Below are 18,721 nucleotides of genomic sequence, written 5' to 3'. Positions count from 1 at the left end.
ACACCAACATCTGAACTGAGATCCAATCCCTGAACTTCTGGGGTGCCTGTACATTAGCGTGGAGGTTGCTCTTACAACACGTCAGAGCATGGTAATTACCAGGCTTCAGTCAGCCGCTGCATCTCATGTGTATCAGTGTCCTCATGCTTCAAAAAGGCGGTGGGGTGCTTTGTTTAAAGCTCATTCAACGAGCTTCAGCTGAAATGCCGCCATTGCCATTTTGAAGTACGGGGACAATGATACGCGAGACACTCTGGGGGCTTTAATGAGAATGGGTCTGAGCCACTCTGATTAAAGCCTCCCTCCTTCCCCCCCACCAAGCACGTGTAAAAATGCCCATGGGTTCCATATGGCCTACACACATTTCTTGTTAGTGCACCCAGCTTCCCTCCTCCAAATCTAAAGACATGAGTGGTTGTATCACCTTGGTCTCCAAGTGCATTGATAATCTTTTGCCTCCTGTGTTTGTAAGCCCTTGGAGTATGAACGATGAATATTTGTTATTTGTCATCAACGTGCTTGTTGATGTTAATATATTTACTTTCCTTCCAAAAGGTTAGCTATTGAAATATGTCAAGCTCTGCAGTCAAGCACTGCAGGCACATTGAATAATGGTGAGAGTAGTGTTGGTATTTTGGCTGTGGACACCTGATCAAATGCTCGATCAGGAGAAATATCAAAGGATTTTCTACTGGCCACACAGCAACTAAAATCTGTTAATTGTTAACGCTGGTGAACCTGTAGCAATGGTTCAGCAAGGGTGGCAGGCTTCAGTAATGGAGTCAGGGCCTCAAATGAGCTAATGGTGTCCTGACCAGATCAGGAGTTTGACTCTCAGTATGTACCTTATGTTGTCCTCCCCAAAATAAAATCTCAGTTCTGAGTGGCTCTTGAAATCCCAGCACAATGAAGCAATCATTTGTTAAAGTCATGTTTAGTGAAAGGGAGATAAACATGTGAAGCTGCTGTGTGACAAATGAAGGCATTTGTACCATTGTAATGAAATTAGGCAAACAGAACAGGCTTGACAGCTCTGGGTTCCCCCTGTCAAACTGCATTTGTAATTGTAACTCTGCATTCATGTGTGGCTGTGAATGGCACTGTTTTCCTTTCAGTAACATGGGCAGGGCCCCTGAATGCTTGCACTTAATTCACAGGGAATTAGTCTTGAAGAGTATATTTTAGAGACTTACTGAAAAGGACTGGTAATTAACCTCTTGGCTCTTTCCCATTAGGAGGGACAGCTGCCTTCTTTTTTTGACCCACATTTAACTCGGTCTCATACAAACCTGCTGTTTTGTCACCATGTATTAATGTAAAGCATTGGTTTTAGAGACTTTAAACTGGTGCTTCTCAACCTTTTTAGACTCAAGGTATCCCTTGATAGATTCAAGGCACACATCGCTAGACTTGAGCCTGTTTGGAAACTTGTGGGAATTTTTAGGGATGGTGATTTGTATTATAAATTTTTTGAGTGATGCTTGATAGACTGGACATGGTGGCTGTACACCTGCGATCTGCTGCTGTTTGTTTTCAGGCATTTGGGGCTAATGGATTATATGACCAGACTAATATCAAGTTTAGGACTGTCCAATCTATTAATGGCCAGCGGCTGCACACTGTTGGGGCAGCACTAGTAGGGGTTATAGCCTCACCTCACCACCTTCACTGCAAATGCCCCTGGCACTGTGTGGGCAAAGTGCTCCCCTCATGCTGCACTGTACACACAGGTGGGCAATCCGTTACTTCCTTGTTGTGGGCTCCTCCTGCACTCCAGGCTGTGCTACACTGTACCGTCCTGCCCTGCCCCCTGGAAAGAGAAGCAGGGGAGCCTGGAGACCCCAGTTGCAGGACTGTCTGAAGCAATGAGGGGAGCAGCAGTTAGGTGGGAGCCTAGGGACGCAAGCTGTACAAAAATAGTAGCCTTTTTGGATTTCAGGAGCCTTTTCTAGATCTGAAGTTTTGGTGCATTTGTAATTTGAATTTGCTAATCCAGATACTTCATACCCATTTGTTCTGGGATACTCTTCCCCTGTGGCTGAGACTTGATATGCAGCACAACTTGGAGAAACATATGTCCTGGAGCCATTAGATGTGGAGTGTTTTTGGATTAGCTGTAAGAATGTGGGTGTTGGAGTTATTTGAGACAACCTTTAGAGTTAGATGAAGCCCATGAGGAACAACTTTCTTGTCTCTTGCGTCATTCTGCAGGTTGGAAATACAAGATACAGTTAGTCTGGGTGACTGGTGTTCAGAGGTGATAAAAAATGGAAAACTTTCAGCTATGTCCATTGACTGGAAACCCTTTAAAGTGGCAGTATTACTAGAGGACCAGGAACAACTATATCGTATTCCATTGGCTATTAGTTTCTCTCTCTTTTTTTTTTTTAAACCTCTGGCTCTGATCATTGGCTTCAGAAACGAATCCACATTTTGCAGAATATTTTGAAGTGGAGTAAGATACTCTGGTTCTGCTACACTAATCTCTAATTTAACCAGCAGACCATTTTTTAAGGACTCCATGCTTGTATCTGATTATCATGTTGCATGTCTGTCTGGTTGAGTTTGTCATTGCACATTATACGGGTTTAAGAATAAGTAACGTGTTTGAAAAATTGAGAAAATATTACAGACAATTCATAAAAAATCTCTGCTTCCAAATAAAATGGACTCTGTTAAAAGCATCCTATTTGTTGTGACATTTTAGCTTGCTGTGGGAGTGGTGTGCCTCTAGCAATGCCCCACCATTTCAAGAGAGGACAGAATTGAGTCTGCACTGTGCTGCTGTAGTATTAAGGTAGAAGGAAAGCTGCCTGTATGAATGTGGCTGAAATATTGAGGGTTAGCTGAAAGAAAAAAAAACATTCCAAAGAGCTAGCTTTCATAGGAGAGCCTGGCAATGCTTTTCTTTGACACGGATTTTTGTATGTGTCCCAAATATTGCTTTTATCTGTTGCTCAGTTAAATAAGAAAGTGGAAGGTTTGTTTGAATGTCATTCAGTACTTAATTGGGAAAGGTGTATCATATGCTTGAAACATTGCTCCCTGAATTGGTTGGTGTGTGTTACAGTGAGATGTATGTAATAATGTTTAAACAGTCTTCCCTAAGACTGGGTGTCAAAGGGCAACAGCTGCCGCATAAGAGGAGGCCAGGTCATGTGGTTTGAGTTGCAGTTGCCTGTCCTGGGGACAAATGATGTTGAAATAACTTGTCATAAACAATTTTTTCTCATTCATTTAATCTGATTCGGAACGCATAGCCGACCCTGATAAGAGTCACTCAGGAGTGAAGTGTTTAACTACCAGGGAAAGCAGCTTATGTGAGCATTTTAGATCAGGAATGTGCGAACAGCATATCAGCAACAAAATCTCTTCAGAGAGGGATCCAATCTCATGCACCAAAAGTAAAGGGGAATGAGCAGCATAATATGTACCTTGTTTGCTAAGATGCAGTTTCTACCAGCCTGACTTTGGGTGCAGCTGAGTAGGACCGCTGCTGGATCAGTCGCATCTTGATTAGTTGCTGCGTGGTGGCGGCAGTAGTTCCTAGTTTTTCTAGTCAGAGAGATTAAAGTGCTTTTATTTCAATTTTCAGCAAAGAATAAGTATCCTTAGTTCTGTGGCTGCTGCAGAGAGTGGGTAGTAGGCTGTAGCCCTGTAAAAACACAGCTTACAACTCAAAGGCCTGTGGCCCATATTCACAAAAAGATTTAGGTGACTAATTCCTATTTGAAGTCAATGGGATTTAGATACCTTAATCTGTAAGTGGATCTGGATATCAGCAACTGCAGCCCAGATAACCTGGATGTGAAACAGCAATGATCATAGGAATTAGTTTTGTGCTAATATAGCCAATCCAGAAGAGGTGGTTTCCTAATATATTGCTGAAATGATTAAGGACATTCCCTTCCCACTTGTTTAGCCCCCGTGCACTGTTTTGGATCATTGAAGCTTAATTCTGTGTTGTTATGATTGGTGTTTTGCTTTCTCAGAATTGTGTTAGAGGGACTCCCAAACTTTCTGTTGAAGAAGAGGGGGAGGTATCCTGAAGCTGTTTCCCAAAGAAACCCAAACCCTCCATGAATCATTAGAAACCAGTTCGCTATAGTTTCCCCCATTTTGAGCAGTTTGAACAGGAAGAGCACTTAAATGGTGGGGAGGTACTGATGATCTTTTGATCTGCTTTCTCCTTGCATGCTACACTGTGTGTGGGGAGGCGTGTCTACACGAGACACTGATTGTGCAGTAGCCAAAAAATACTGCACAGTAGCGTGTCACAGCATGGACAGTGCTAATATGCTACTGTGGAGTATTATTAGGCTACTGTGCAGCAGTGTCATTTCAAATATGTTCACTGGGGCTGCTGTGCAGTAACACCAGTTACTGTGCATTTATTTAGTACTTGCTAATACAACTACTAAATAAACATGCAGTAATGACTGTGCAGTAGCATCTCGTGTAGATGCACCCTCTGTGTGTACACGCATATGCACAGGGGATATTGTAGCTTCTGGTGCACATGTAAAATCAGGTGCCGACACAGAGGAGCCTCTAGTGTTTGAGAGCCTGTGCATTGGAAAGCGTCTTTTCCTGAGAAGTGTACTGGGAGAGGCTTCTCATCAACATTTGTAAGCCTCTGGCTAGTGATGACTACCTCGCTGGAAAGTTATGTGATGTCTGACCCCAGCAAAGAAAGAGCTGAGACATGTGAACATACACATTTTCCATGATGTTTTTAACAATGGTCTGACCATTAGGTTTTTTATCATACTTACCCAAATCCAAGATGATTTTGAATTTAAGACACCTCCCCCCAGTTATTAGATTCTAGACATGGGAAATTAATTTTCCCCGCCTAGAATCAGTTGTTTGAGGGTCCTCTTAAATTTAGCCTCCTCTTCCCCACCCCCACCACAAGGAAAGCAGCAGCTGGGGAGCAAGCAGCCTGCCCCATAATCTTTGCCACCTGCCCCACCCCCATGCCTGCCCCCTGCTGTCTGTCCTGTCCCTACCTTGTGCTGTCCCTCCTGCCATTTGTGCCTGCTCTCCCCCCCCATCCCCACCATTTACCTTTTGCAGCTGCTCTGGCTCTGTCTCTCCCCAGCACCACATGCCCCTTTCTCCCACACTCACCCTCACTCAGTGTACCCCGCCTATCAGCTACATGAGCCACCCTGGTCCTGTCTGGAGCTGCAGCAGCTGCTTGCCTGGCCTGTACTCAGATCTAAGAAGAGCCACCTTCTTCTCCCCGCTCTGCCCCCCCGCTGGATGGAGAAAAAAATCTTGTCTTAGATTTGAATAAATACAGTAAGTCTAAATTTCAAACCTTACATATTTCATTTAGTCATCTGAAGAACTTGAAACAATCGATTACCAGTTTCTTTGAACTAGGGGAGCCCTGTTAATGCACAAGCCTTTTTACCATGTATTCTTATCAAGCCTTTCATTGAAAAGTGATTGTGGGAGTCCCAGGGTGATCTTTGGACTACTTATCATGACCTTGCAGACCACGCTAGGGTAAACCTTTATTATAAAAGGTGTTTCATCTGTCAGCTGCCTGTAGTGTTATTGATTCTATGGCATTGTTGGGAATGTCTGCTGTCCTGAACTGGACCTGAGGAAGGGCATCATATGCCCAAAATCATGGGTAATATTTCTCCCATCTATACACTTGGTCCAATAAAGGTGTTGCCTCACAAATCTTACTTCTTGCATATTTCTTGGACCATCGAGGCTACAATGGCACTACAGTGTCCCTAGGAGGAAGGGATGTGGTTGCTTACAAACAATTGTGCTTTCAAAGACCTCTCCAAGGGTCTGTATCCTCCATCCACAGGTGTTATCATGTGAATGTAACTGCTTTTCTTGTCTGTGGGGGTCTTCTGGATCTAAAAGTATAAACTGAAGGACCAGGGCTTTTCAGCTTGATGGCCATAGTTTTGACTTTGGGGGATCCTAGTCTTTAACTGCATCATATTACAAATTACCTTATCCTTGTAAGGGCTTTAACTAGCAGTAAAAAGACACTTTTTTCCCTAATTGAAGATGACACATGTAGCTCAGATACCAACTGGGTGATAAAGACACTATGTAATATGATACCCTTGTAATATGTTCTAGCATGGGGATGACCAAAATACAGCCTGTGGGCTGAAGGGAGCCACATCATCTGGCCTGTAGGGTTCCCTATGGGCCCAGAAATTTGGTGGTATCATGTATGGTGGGTAGCATTCAGTTGACGTGGCTCTGGAAGCTGCTGCAATTAATGCTTCTTCTGTTTGTCCTGGTATCAAATTTCCAGACCCATGGAGAGCCTCATGAACTGGATCTGGATTATGGAGCTATGCAGGCGGTGGCAGCATGGTGCTGAAAAATTGGTGGTGGGAGGAGCATCAGGTGCTGTAGCTTCAGAAACTGTAGCAGTTAACAAAGCTATCACCAAAATCCAGCCCTGCCGGTCAGATCATGTACTCTGGATCCAGCCCACAGATTGGCCCATTGCCACTCATCCAGTCTGTGGGCCCAGCGGAGTTGGATACCACTGTTCAAGCACATTGTGGTTCTTTCCACTCATTTTTCCTGTTTAGACTGGGAAGGTATACTAGACCTCTTTATAGAGAGCCTAGCCAACTGCCCATCAGGAATGATTGGGGGGGGGAGGGTACAGAATGCTGCCACCCACCACGCTGCGCTGCCACTGCCTTCCAGGAACAGGGGGAAGGGGAAGCTTGCCCTGCCTTCCCCTCTATCCCCCTCAGCCAGAACCCCATGCTGTTGCTGTCCGCAGGGCACAGGGCCAGGGGGACAGAATGAGGCCAGCAGCGCTGGCTTGGCCCCACCCCGCTCCATCCCTGCTGCCATGCTGCCGCCTCCTGTCTGGCAACCAATCAGACAACCAATCAGAGTGTGAATAAAGCGTTACAAACAGACAGACAGACAGACTAAGGCTTTTATAATATTAGAATGGACTGTGATGCATCATCGGTATGTTGAATACTACCATTCTTTATCTTGTTCTGTTATAATTGAATCGATCTCTGACTAAAGCTCAGTTCAAGTAATGTTGAGGATGGTTGAGAGGTATGGGGAAAATGGCAGAGATTTTATATAAGTCCTCAGGTGGTGCCTGTGTATTCAGGTTCTTGGTCTGGGGTTGGTCAAGTCCTGAGCATCTCTTGAAATGGACAGGAATAATATTGTTATCTCTGTTGGAAAAGACTAAAGTTATGAGGCCTAAGTGGTATGGAACCTAGCTTCCTAAGACACCAGCTTTTCTTCGGTGTCATACTGTGGCATTTATGAAAACAGCGTTTTAAGTGGTCAGTCCCTGGTTTGAAAGAAGTAGCAGAGGATTATTCCTGTGAAAGATCCTCAGGCAGGGGCTCTTAATACACATAGCTGATAACGCCTACATTGATTAACAGTCAAAACCGGGCTCATCTGTCTTTCAAGGATCTTGAGGGAGTGGGTTGAAAGAAGGCTAGGTGGTTTGGCAGGTATATACAATGGATTGCTTAAAATGCTTGACTACTTTGATAGATTGGATCAGCTTTGGGGACAGTGGTAAAATTGCTGAATATTTCTTCTATCATACACGTACAAGTGCCTATAGCTATGGATAAGTGCTCTATTAAACAAGCTTAAATAAACATTGATGAAAGCATGTCTTATGATCTCTGCATTTCCATGAGTTAGTGAGAGACGACACAGTTGTAATGTCATACCAGAATATTATCTGACAAGCTGAGGGAGTTGTCCTTGAGCCAAAAAGTTGAATCATCACGTTCCTTTTAACTGCTCTTCGTCTTTAGTTGTAGTGGCCTGATTTGAACTGGTGGCCTAAAGATAAAAGACTGTACATGCAGTTAACAGTCTCCATAGTTAGCTTCCTTTGTAATTATATTTATTGCAGGCAATAGATTAAAATGCAATTAAAAGTTACTTCAGTTTCACTTTGTAATGGCTTACATGGATTTGTATTGCTTTTTAAAGTATGTGAGTATGTGTGCACGTGCACAGATGCACATGCACACACACTATATTAATACATGCACACACACATTTATATATATTAATTTTCACTATTACATTAGCACACTTAGAACCGTATAAGTTTCTGATCTTTATATTTGAGTTGCTGTTATATTAGATCTTGCTTATTTGTCATACTGTCAGTTTCCTTGAAGAAAAGCTATACAGAAATCTTGCCAGGATAAAAACTGAGACTTTGTCTCAGGCTGCAGAGATGTATCTTCTTTCTGAAGAAGCTCATATTACAAATGTATAAAATACCAGATCAGCAGGAAGGTGAGTGCCAGTGTTCATGTGATGCTGAGCCATTAGTTGTGTTAACTTTCACTAAATGTAAAAAGGAGGTTTTGGAGAGTACAGGAATTTTAAGTCAAGTCTCTGTATTTGGATGGGGAGAAGTGGTGTGTAGTGTTGCTAGGGCCTTACTTTCAGTTTGTTAATCTGAATTAAATTCTGGTGCCCTGATCATCCTTGTCACCAATCCCAATAGTCTGGTGTTCCCCCTTGGCTTTTCTTCTAGCACTTCATACTGTATGTAGTACCTTGATCTGTATGGTTGATTCTGTTTTGTTTAGGTGTGTACATTTTTCCCTAATTCTTGCTTCTCTCCTTACTTATACTATCCTCATAATTTTGGTCTGCAGTTTGGTTTTATCTACTCTTCTCTGTTAGCACTGATTATTGTAAAAGATTTGCAAGTTCTTTCTTAAAATGATCTGTGCATCTGTCAGTCTCTCCAGCAAGCGGGAATGAAAAATACGCTATTTTCCCCTTAAGTTAGGAGGCTTTTTAAATTGTTTGGCTCAGTTTTTGTTCTACTCAACAGAATGAAGGTTGTCTCGAACCTGAGCTTCAATACAAATACTTCAGACTTACCACCAAAACTGTCCATGTGTTTGCACTATACATGTGGATGGGTATGCTGTATACAAAGAGTGGATATTGTGGGGGTATGGGAGAAAATGATCCTGCTTCAATACAGCAAACATGATCTCATTTATAGGCATCCTAGGAAAATGCTGCACTATCTGCCAATTAATTAAAGCATTAATCTAAGGAGCAGCAGCTCTGTGGTGTTTACATAGTGCTCTTACAATGGGAGCTCATTCAGGAGGCTCCAGAAGGCTGTTTGGAAGATCAGTACATTTGCATAAGAATTAAGAAGCTTCATAAACCCTTCCTTGCTCTACCATATTCCTCTTTTTCAGAGAAACGCCTCCACTTTTCCACTGGTCTTCTGAAATAAATAATGAATTTGCAGGGCTTCCTTGGAGACTAAGCTGAGGCAGATTTTTAGAGGAAAATTAAATGAAAGCTAATGAATGAGACTATAATGTGATGAGCATATTGGCAATGTGAGTACTTAATGTGATTTGTAAACTCCAGTGGCGTGCTAGATAATATTACACGTGCAAAACATGCTGCCAATCAAAGAAGAGATGGCCAGAGCTGTACGTCAGGGTTCCACAGACTTGGCAATCTTATTGTTAATCACTGGTTTTGATTCACAGGAACTGCTTTTTACTTATGTATCCTGGCAGTTGGTGAGCTAGATCTCTAATGATGACTTCTGTTTGTTTTATTACAGAGCTTACAGAAATTGAGCCCAATGTCTTTCTCCGACCCTTTCTGGAGGTCATCCGGTCTGAGGACACTACAGGTCCCATTACTGGGTTAGCCCTGACGTCTGTGAACAAGTTCCTCTCATATGCACTAATAGGTATGGAATATTGAGCACTGGCCTCTTCCAAAATGTGGTCAGATATATCTTCTTGAAATGGCATGTTTATGGCTGTAATATGTATTGGTGATCTTATTTGCTTTGAAGCCTACCTTGAGCAGTGGTGAGATGTGGAATGGCAGAATCCTGATTTAATGCTTGGGAAACAGGAAGAGGGATTACCATACAACTACCTTTTGTATGCTGGTTGTGGATAGTAATAGTTAGGTTGACCATATTATTTTCAAGGAAATCTGGGACACTGACCAGTCTCTCCCCCCTCCTCAGTCAGTGGCACTGCTGCAGGCAGAGGCAGGTGGATAGGGATGTAGGGTACAGTCCAGTGGAGAGGCAGAGAGGCATGGTTCACCAGGCTGACAAGTGGGCAGACACCACCTTTTCTGTGAGGGAGTAAGATGAGTGGATTGGAGTGGTGCCGAGCCCTACCTGCCCCCTGCCTTCAGCTGCTGCTCAGGAGGAGCTGGGCTAGACACTTGTGGGCAGGGTGGTGCCTACTCCAGTCCACCCACCTTGGTTCCTTACAGCAGCAGTGGTGCCTGATTGTCTACCTGCCTGGTGCACTATGCTGTTCTGCCTCCCTGCTGGATTGCATCCCACATCCATATGTGATTCCAGCACTTTTGTTTCAGTTTTCACCAGCTGGCTGGGACTAGCCTATGAAATCCGGGACTGGCCAAATTGGGACATATGGTTACCCTAGTAATAGCCCTATCACTTTCAGTCTCTGTTAACCTTTATGTGCCCTTCAGGGTATTTAAAAATAAAGGCAAATTGTGCCTTGGACTGTTTAGTGCATGCACTGGGTAGAACATAAGAAAAGGAGTGGGGAATGGCAAACAAGAACAAGGGTTATGATAATAGGTTTGTGCACAAGGGAGATAATAGAACTCAACTGCTTCGCAAATAATTTTATTTCCACAATTGGATTCTGAGGTGGGTGGGTGCCCATCCTGTGCTCTTGGAAAATGTGTTTCAGTTGATGTGGCAGGGCAGGTTGTGCTGCTGCTTTTTTGTTGTTGTTGTTTTAAATCTGTAAGTTTCTAGTATTCTTTAGGAAGAGTAAGGACAATCCATTTTGGACCTGAAAATGCGCTGGTAGGATCTGGGAACATCACTGGATTTGGGGGTAGAGGGTAGTGCTTTGTATTGTTCTGTAGCACCCCCTTGTGGTTAAATGTACTAAGTTGTGTGTTCTGACAGATGGTAAAGGATGGCTTCAAGTTGGAAGAATTTGCACTTTGATTCAGTGATGGGGCTGAGGGCTCCTATCATATATGCTGCAGCTGAAACTGGTGAGAGCTTCAGATGACAGTTCCTGTTTTAAGGAAAATGCAACTAGAAAGCTTTGTTTCCACACAGAGAACTCTAATCACTTCCGTTTCATAAGAAACACATCCCCTGGGTTAAGAAAAGAAACACTAAGCTTATTTGGATCTTTGTGACCTGGCAGTTGGAGTAGACACTCTTTTCTATTGGAAGTAGTCCTTGATTCCTCTGTGTAAATACTTTGTTGCTACTTTCTAAACAAGTCTTCAAGACAACTGTGCCATTGCAGAGGTTTGTTGCTACCTGTACTTGTGCTTAGCACCACCTACAGGAATCTCTCTTCTTTCTTTCTGGTCCTTGTTCTTTTCTTTCCCTTTTATTAAGATGAGCATTGAGAAGCTTTTACCCAGTTGCTCTTATCAACTCTTTCTTCTTTGGAGGTAAACATAAACTTGGTGGAAGCTGGAGAGCTGTGTGCACATGGATTGTAGTGATGTGGAAAATAGAGGTGTTTTGGAACCAAAGTGTGAAAGAGAGCTTGTAGGAACAGCCTTGAATGGGTCTGATTGTAACCTTCGTGTCTTGAGGAAGTGATTACTGAGCAGAGTTGTGTGTGCATAGTACATTGATTACATGATAGAAACCATCCAAAATGTGAATGTAATTAATGTGATAGTGAAACGTTAGCAACAGATGAACCCTGTATAAGCAACAATGCTAGTATGTTCCATCCTGGTAGGAAAAGAGTATGATGTCTTCCTGTGTGTGACTGTGAACTAGGAAGTAGGACCAGAATGACTGTCTTTGTGTCGTAATATACAAGCAATAGGCCTGCATGCTCAGTTTTAATCAGCAGGATGACTACATGAATGGCTAAAGACATTTGGTTTGTGTTTTTTAGTTTTAACAAAACAAAAAAACTGAACAGAAAAAAGCTGAACAGAAAATGATTAAAAGCTAATTTCCTGTGTGACCTGTAGCTAATTATGATACCCTTGGCAGGAGGTTGCCCCGAAAATAGCGTGTATGAACATTTGTGTGTGTGTTTGTGCAGAAACCTGACATGTACTGTTCAAGCAGATGGGCATCTTTTGGATTTTGTTTTGGAACAGGACACGTAATCTAAATCCTCAGCAGTTGCTTTAGGTGGCATTCACAGGGGCCTTCCTTTTGTGCTGCTCCAGACATAAGCAAGGCTGGGATTAACGGTGCTGATTGAATGTCTGGCTAGGGCGGTATTGTTGAAGTAACGCCCTGTCATTCTTACCTTACATTTTGTAATATTAACTTAGCTCCACTGCTTCAGAGAAGTATCTAGGTGGTTTCTAAAAATAAGTAGAATTTAACACTGTCCTTAATATGTGAGCCTATTAGAGGGTATACAGAGAGAAGCAGAAATGATTTGAGGACAAACACTATGGAGAAATGTAGTATGACTGGTGTTTGCAATGTTATCTGCTTTACTCAGTTCACTGTTTTCATTGTGCTCGGAGCAGCTTTCTGGATTTCAACTTGCCAGGGTAATTTTTACTATTTATGCCACCAGGCTCAGCATGCCTGTAGTTACTGTCCACACTTCCACAACTTTCAGCTCTGTCAGCATGATGTACCAGTGATGTTTCTTTTGTGTAGACTGAAGGAGTATATGCCTCCTGTAATAGTGGAACTGATTTATATTGATTTTTATGTTGTGGCGGCAATAAGATTTCCTCACTTCTGATCAGGTTTTGTTCAATTTCTTCTTCCATTGTAAAAGTGTGCTGCTGCAAGCCCTGCAGAATAGTCTGACCAGTAATAAATATCATATTTACTCAAATATAAGACATGGCTTTCCTCCTAATTAACATGGGGGAAACCACCCTCCCTCCTATTAAATACATTGTCTATCATTAAACTGCTGTTAGAAGCAGCATGTGCTCAGTCATGGAAACCAGCTGTGAAGTTGAGTGAATGTAGCCCATGCTAAGTGTGCCCATGAAACAAGTTCTTTTTTTTTTTTTTAAGGAAAATTTTGTGTGTTCCAAGTCAAATCAGCCAAATCAATTCCAAATCTGTGAACCAGTCAAGAACCAAACGCATCCCTATTGCCTGCAAACATCTTCCACCCCCACCTGGGGTTTCAGATGCTTCCAAATCTTTTGGCAGGCATCCTACGTGCAGGCTCAAGCCAGAGACTTGGGTTTCGGATGTCCTAATTTCTGCTTGCCCTCAGCCGTATGACTGCCTGAGCAAGCTAGGGAGGTGTCTTCCACAGGGCTAGGTTAGTGCAGTCCATCTGAAAAGGGTAGTGTGCCCATTTTGCTCAGTCCCCCTCAGCACCAACTCTTTTTCAAGTCATGGTGAGCCCCTACATCGAATACATTTTGACATCCTCTTCACTCCCACAGCTGAATATTTCCATTGATTCCTGTTTTTTCGTGAGACTTAAATGTCTGGCAAATGTCATCAAACTTCTTTGTAACTGAGAGACTCTGTGGCCTCCTCTTTCAACCTGTCACATGCGATTAATGTGGCTCAGCCCTTTATGGGGTGGAGACAGGCCAGGCAGCCTCATTTGCATATATATTTTTGGAGCGTCCCTCCAAAACACAAGTGGGGGCTAATTAGCATATGGATCCTTTGTGGAGGGGATCTGGAGTACAAACACATACTGAACAGGGTTGGGCTGTGGGGCCACCATGGCTTGAAATGTTGTTGACTCTGCTGGGGCCCAGCTCAGTGAACTATATCAGGTGTACTTGACCTCTAGCCTGTGGGCCAAATGCAGCCTGCAGAGCCATATGTATCCAGCCCATGGGGCTTTTCATGGATTGGAAGATTTGTTGGCAGGGGAGGGTGGCTAACAAATTCCCAGACCCTGAGCCCCATGCAGCAGTTTGGGGTTGGGTCATGCTTCCTCCCCCACCCCCATGGCTGGGAGGCTGGGCCACACCCTTCCTCCCAGGGCTGGATGGACTGGGCCATACCACCTTTCCCTCACGGGGCTGGGTTGGGGCTACTCAAGCCTCATTCTCCCACTTGAGGCTGGGCCACGGTCCCTCCCTTCCCCTGCAAGGCCAGGTTGGAGCTGGAATGCCCCTTGATCGCCTCTGCGGAGCTGGATGGGGCTGTGCTGTGACTGCCTCATGCTGGGTTGGGATCATCAGCCTGATCTGACTTGGGGATGGCCTGGGCACTGCCTATCTGATCCATCAGCCAAAAAGGTAGAGCCACTGAACTATAAGATAAGTCATGGACCTTTTAGCTCTGAACTAATATCATGCATAGTTTGTACTATGCATAAGTAGGCACAAAACTGCTGCTCAAAAGTGTGTTTATGGAATACCTGTGCTAAAACTTGTAGCAGTTTGCAGCAAGTTAAAATGCATCAATTCTGAATGAAGTTACCCATAGTAATTTGCATATATGTAATTTGTGTTTATTGTGGAATCAGCATTTTTTAGTCCCTGGCATTGCAAACTACCAAGGAGGGATGGGGGTGGGGAGCAGGTAACTGCTGTGGTTTTGACTCTGACCCTGAGTCTGAGTCAGGGCCACAGTCAGATCCAGACCTACAACAGTCTCCTGTACTGTTCTGCTTGTCCCCTGCAGCTTCTGGTCTCCCCTCTGTTACCCCACTCTCCCATTATGGTCTTTTACAGTTCACTCCTTTCCATGTTGTGCTCAGAGAGGGAATAGAGCCTGAGGAGAATCCGACAGTAAGAGGGGGAGAAGGAGGGCTGAAGGAGCAAGGGGGCCACCTGACTCCTTCTCCCCAAACTATTTTTTTTGCTGTAGCAGTAGAAGAGGGATGAATTCAAGACAGCCCTCCAGTAATTAGATTCTACACCTGGAAATTTATACCTGTTTATACATTTTTATATATAGACTTTAATGAGGTCATCTTATATTCACAATCCTCTTATATTCAATTAAATATGGTACCTGGTAATTAGCCAGGTCCTGGGGTACATGCTCACTGCATGCTAGACTTTTCTTCCTACACAGAAGATGCACATTAGGGCTTTTTTCCCCTGATCTTAGTTCTACTCTACCTGCAGGCTTTTCATGTTTTCTGAATAAAAGCCACCCTAATTATGTTCCTATTTTCACATTCTTTCACCAGTGCAGGAGATGAGTCAAAAGAGCAATTGTATTGTGGACTTTCTGCTAGATTTTGCAGTTTGCTTTTGCTTTTAAACCATGCCTTTTTGTAGCCGGGTTTTGTGGGTTTTTTGCTTCTCTTTAAGCAGGAGAGCTGGATTACCTGAATGCCTGAGCTTGTTCTTCCTTCTTCTATCTCTGCCTCCTTGTTCTGATTTATTTTACTTCCTTTAATTCTTGCTTAGAGGTACCAACAACAAAGGAGTATCCTCAGAAGATGAAGAGCCTGAAGTGTCTGCGTCCCTTTCCTTGGCTTTCCTTCCTGCTGTGCCAAGGAAGCCCCTGTAATGACTTCTTTGCTGTTTGCTGTTAAGTTTCCAAGTCTCTATCAGTTGCAGGTGACTGTTTTCAGAGCTACTGCTCATTTTAGTTTCCCTTCTATCAAAAAGAGTAGACATTAATGGCTTTGTTCCCCGGTGTACTTCCCAGCCTCTTGAATTCTGTTCTAAATGGAAAAAGGAGCCATTATATTTAATCTCCTCCGTTTTCTACTATGAAAGGCCATGTTGCTTTATTTTAAAATATTGAACTTCAGGCCTGGTAAATTGTGATGACAAGTTTTGAGGTGCATCGCTAAAGCTGTGATAGGGAGTAAAGATGAAAGTAGCTGATGGTGCTGCGTATTAGGACTGAAGTAGATTATCTGTGATGTGGGTAGAATCCAGACCTAAAGTAACAGGTGACCTATGGGGTGCAATGGAAGGACATGGGTACAGCTATGTAGGCAAGAATAATTGCATCCTTTTTGCAAAATAACTGTTTCTGGGCAGTGCTAATAGTCTTTATTTTTCACAGAGGCAACTTGTTCCCAATTTATTTTTAAAAGTATTCTTAGTCCAGAGCAAGTTGAGACTGCTGCAGGTGGTTGTTAAACTGAGAAGTAACTCAGTTATTATGATTATTGAATTTAAATGAAGGTCTTGTCTATAGCAGACATTTTCCTCCTATCCTTGATATAACCAAATCTCTTTTCTGTATTGTCATGCTGATGTAGATGAGGTACTGGCTGCTACTGGTATTTTAACCATTTGGTCACCCAGCCTAGTTCAAAACAGACACCTAGGGCACCTATACACATGCCCAGTGCCTGCTAATTAGCACGCGGCAGAGCAGACTGGATTAATTGAGTCTGCTGGAGCATGCTAATTAGCACGCAGCCTGTGCAGTTTTGTGTATTCCATGTCTGCCCCCCCCCCCAAGTGCGTGTAAAGATGCCCCTGGAGTGGCTGCCACATTGTCTGCTAGTTCTCCAGTGATGGAGATGAGTAGGTAGCGGCAATAACAGGGAAATGGAGGGGCAAAGTAGTTAGTGTAGACATAGTCCAGATGTTGGATTAGAAACCATTATAATCCTAAGAAATGAAATTCCTGTTTTTAGGTCAGGCTTCCTTCAACACTGAGGTTTTCTGGTGCTGGTCCATGTGACTAATTGTCAGTTAGAAATAACTAATCAAAACTCCCCAGATAGATTTTCACAATTTCTCACTAACATGCAGGAGTTGCCAAAATATGTAAAAGGTAGACTTCAGAGATGGGTTAGTTCTGCCCAACATAAAGCTGCACTCATGTTGGGGGAGGTTGTGGTGTGCGGTGGGAGGGAGAGACTTTTGCAGCCCTTAGTGCCAAAGTGAGTGACAGGCCATTTATGTACCGTGGTGCCATTTCTTCCCTGTGTAGCTCTGTGGGCAACTGGCTGTACAGATCTGCTCAACATGATGGGGTTGCTTTCTGTGCTGATACCTCATTGCACAATGAGGGCAATTTCCTTCAGTACCTTAGCCTTAGCCTTTAAGGTGTGAATACAACTGGAGTTCAAGAAGGATTCTGTAAAAGCTTTTTTGCAAAGAATGAGGCCTCTTCACTGGGTTTCCCTGTCATTTGGTGTTTTACTGGAGTTCAAGGGGCCCCACCCATCCTCAATTAATGAGGTATTAACCAGTGTTTAGTTTATCTCCTTTCTTTTCTAACGACTGTTTAGTTAAGAAGGTAACAAGATTCTTGCTTGATGCAGTATTGTTTAAGTGAGAATGAAATCAAAGCCAGAGGCAGCTTTTCCAAAGCCACTGTAATGTGCCACCAGATATGGTTACTGGCAACAATCCTGCCTTTAACTCTCAGCTGCATCCGTGTTTGTAGCTACAAAAGATTGAAATGGAGAGAGGAGCCTTGATGAATGATTGAAGAGGAAGGCCTGAAGCTCTGCTGTCTAAATCATGGTTCTGCCTGTCCACCTTTTTCCCCTGGGAATTCTTTCTGGTCCCTTTCCTTCCCTCTCCCCTGCTCTTTGGGAGGGAACGCAGGCAAAGGGCAACTTCCTGTCCTGTCTAGGAGAATCCCAGGCTGGGGTTGTCTCCCTGTACTGTGAGTTTAGGTTTCTGGGTTAGAAACTTCTCTCCTGACTGAGAAGGGGATTCATTTGCAATTGGCAACTGATTATGGTTCCACCACCGAGGGGAAAAAATGGTAATCTTATAATTTACCAACAGAAATGACCAAATGGGGACAGTAACCAATTTAATTACTTACTCCTTTCTCTTTCTCTTTCCCTTTGCAAAAAGCCGATATTCAAAAAGAGACGAACCTAAGCTAGTTTTCTAACACAGCATGCCTATCTGAAAACTCCTAGCAATGAATAAAATACTGATTGGTGTTCATAGCGAGAGGCAAACAAAGACTGCAGGTGTAGGCAAACCAGCTCTGGGCCAGTGTCTCTTGGCAGAGGCTATGTGATGCAGAAGGCTTTTCCCTGTCACTGCAAATGCATTCTGTTCCGCAGATCCCAGCCATGAGGGCACAGCTGAGGGAATGGAGAACATGGCGGATGCTGTCACGCATGCCCGATTTGTGGGCACTGATCCCGCGAGTGATGAGGTTGTCTTGATGAAAATCCTGCAGGTAAGTGGAGAGTAAGTGGTAATTACCATAATGAGTGCTGCCTGGTGCGGAGGGTATCTTGTTACATGGAGTGGAGGGGAGAGAGAACAGTGTTTTGACTCTGCAGGAGCTTAGTGACAGACTTTATTTTTAAACAGATGGCTCATGTACCTGTGGTAAAAGCTTTTCCAAATGAAAATAATTGAAAGCTTAAATGAATTGATTTTAAATTGGGTTCTTGATTCACTGTGGCCTTGATAATTCCAGCTTATGCACAGTCTTAGCTAATGAGAGAGAAGCTGAGCATATTGCTTGCACAAGGTTGTTTTGAAGGAAAAGAGTTCTTCATAGAGGCAAATACATAGTTTTATTCTCTTTGATCTACTTTTTGGCAGAGGCTTCTAAGAAAACCCAAGCACTGGGCAATATTCAAAGGCTAGGTGGGATGGGAGGAAGAAATCGCCTCCCTTTTTGTTTTCTCTCCAACCTTCCTGCCCTTAAGCATAACTCTCAATTATTGGGAAAACCTGAAGCAGTGCCTGGGTTCCAGGCAGGCCTTCCATGAAAGCCCCTGACCCTTTTTCAGGTGGATGGCATAGGTGCTGTGTGGCCTTTTGGATCAGATCAAGTGTCTCAGTTGGGGAATTTGAACCCCAAGACCTCCAG

The 18,721-nt window shown here is 43.5% G+C and overlaps 1 protein-coding gene across 5 annotated transcripts in view; it reads left to right on the top strand.

Moving 5' to 3' along the window:
* Window positions 1-18,721, top strand: part of GBF1 (golgi brefeldin A resistant guanine nucleotide exchange factor 1) — a 152,267-nt gene that overhangs the window by 76,218 nt on the left and 57,328 nt on the right. For all 5 annotated transcript variants that reach the window (XM_019555813.1, XM_019555814.1, XM_019555811.1 and 2 more), the window contains exons 4-5: window positions 9,620-9,751; window positions 17,958-18,076. In XM_019555813.1, the coding sequence (XP_019411358.1) occupies window positions 9,620-9,751; window positions 17,958-18,076 (251 nt within the window). The remainder of the gene's footprint in view (window positions 1-9,619; window positions 9,752-17,957; window positions 18,077-18,721) is intronic.

This window comes from Crocodylus porosus, unplaced genomic scaffold (assembly GCF_001723895.1).
Source record: "Crocodylus porosus isolate Cpor-Errol unplaced genomic scaffold, CroPor_comp1, whole genome shotgun sequence".
NCBI lineage: Eukaryota > Metazoa > Chordata > Crocodylia > Crocodylidae > Crocodylus > Crocodylus porosus.
This window is presented reverse-complemented; position numbering and strand designations above follow the sequence as displayed.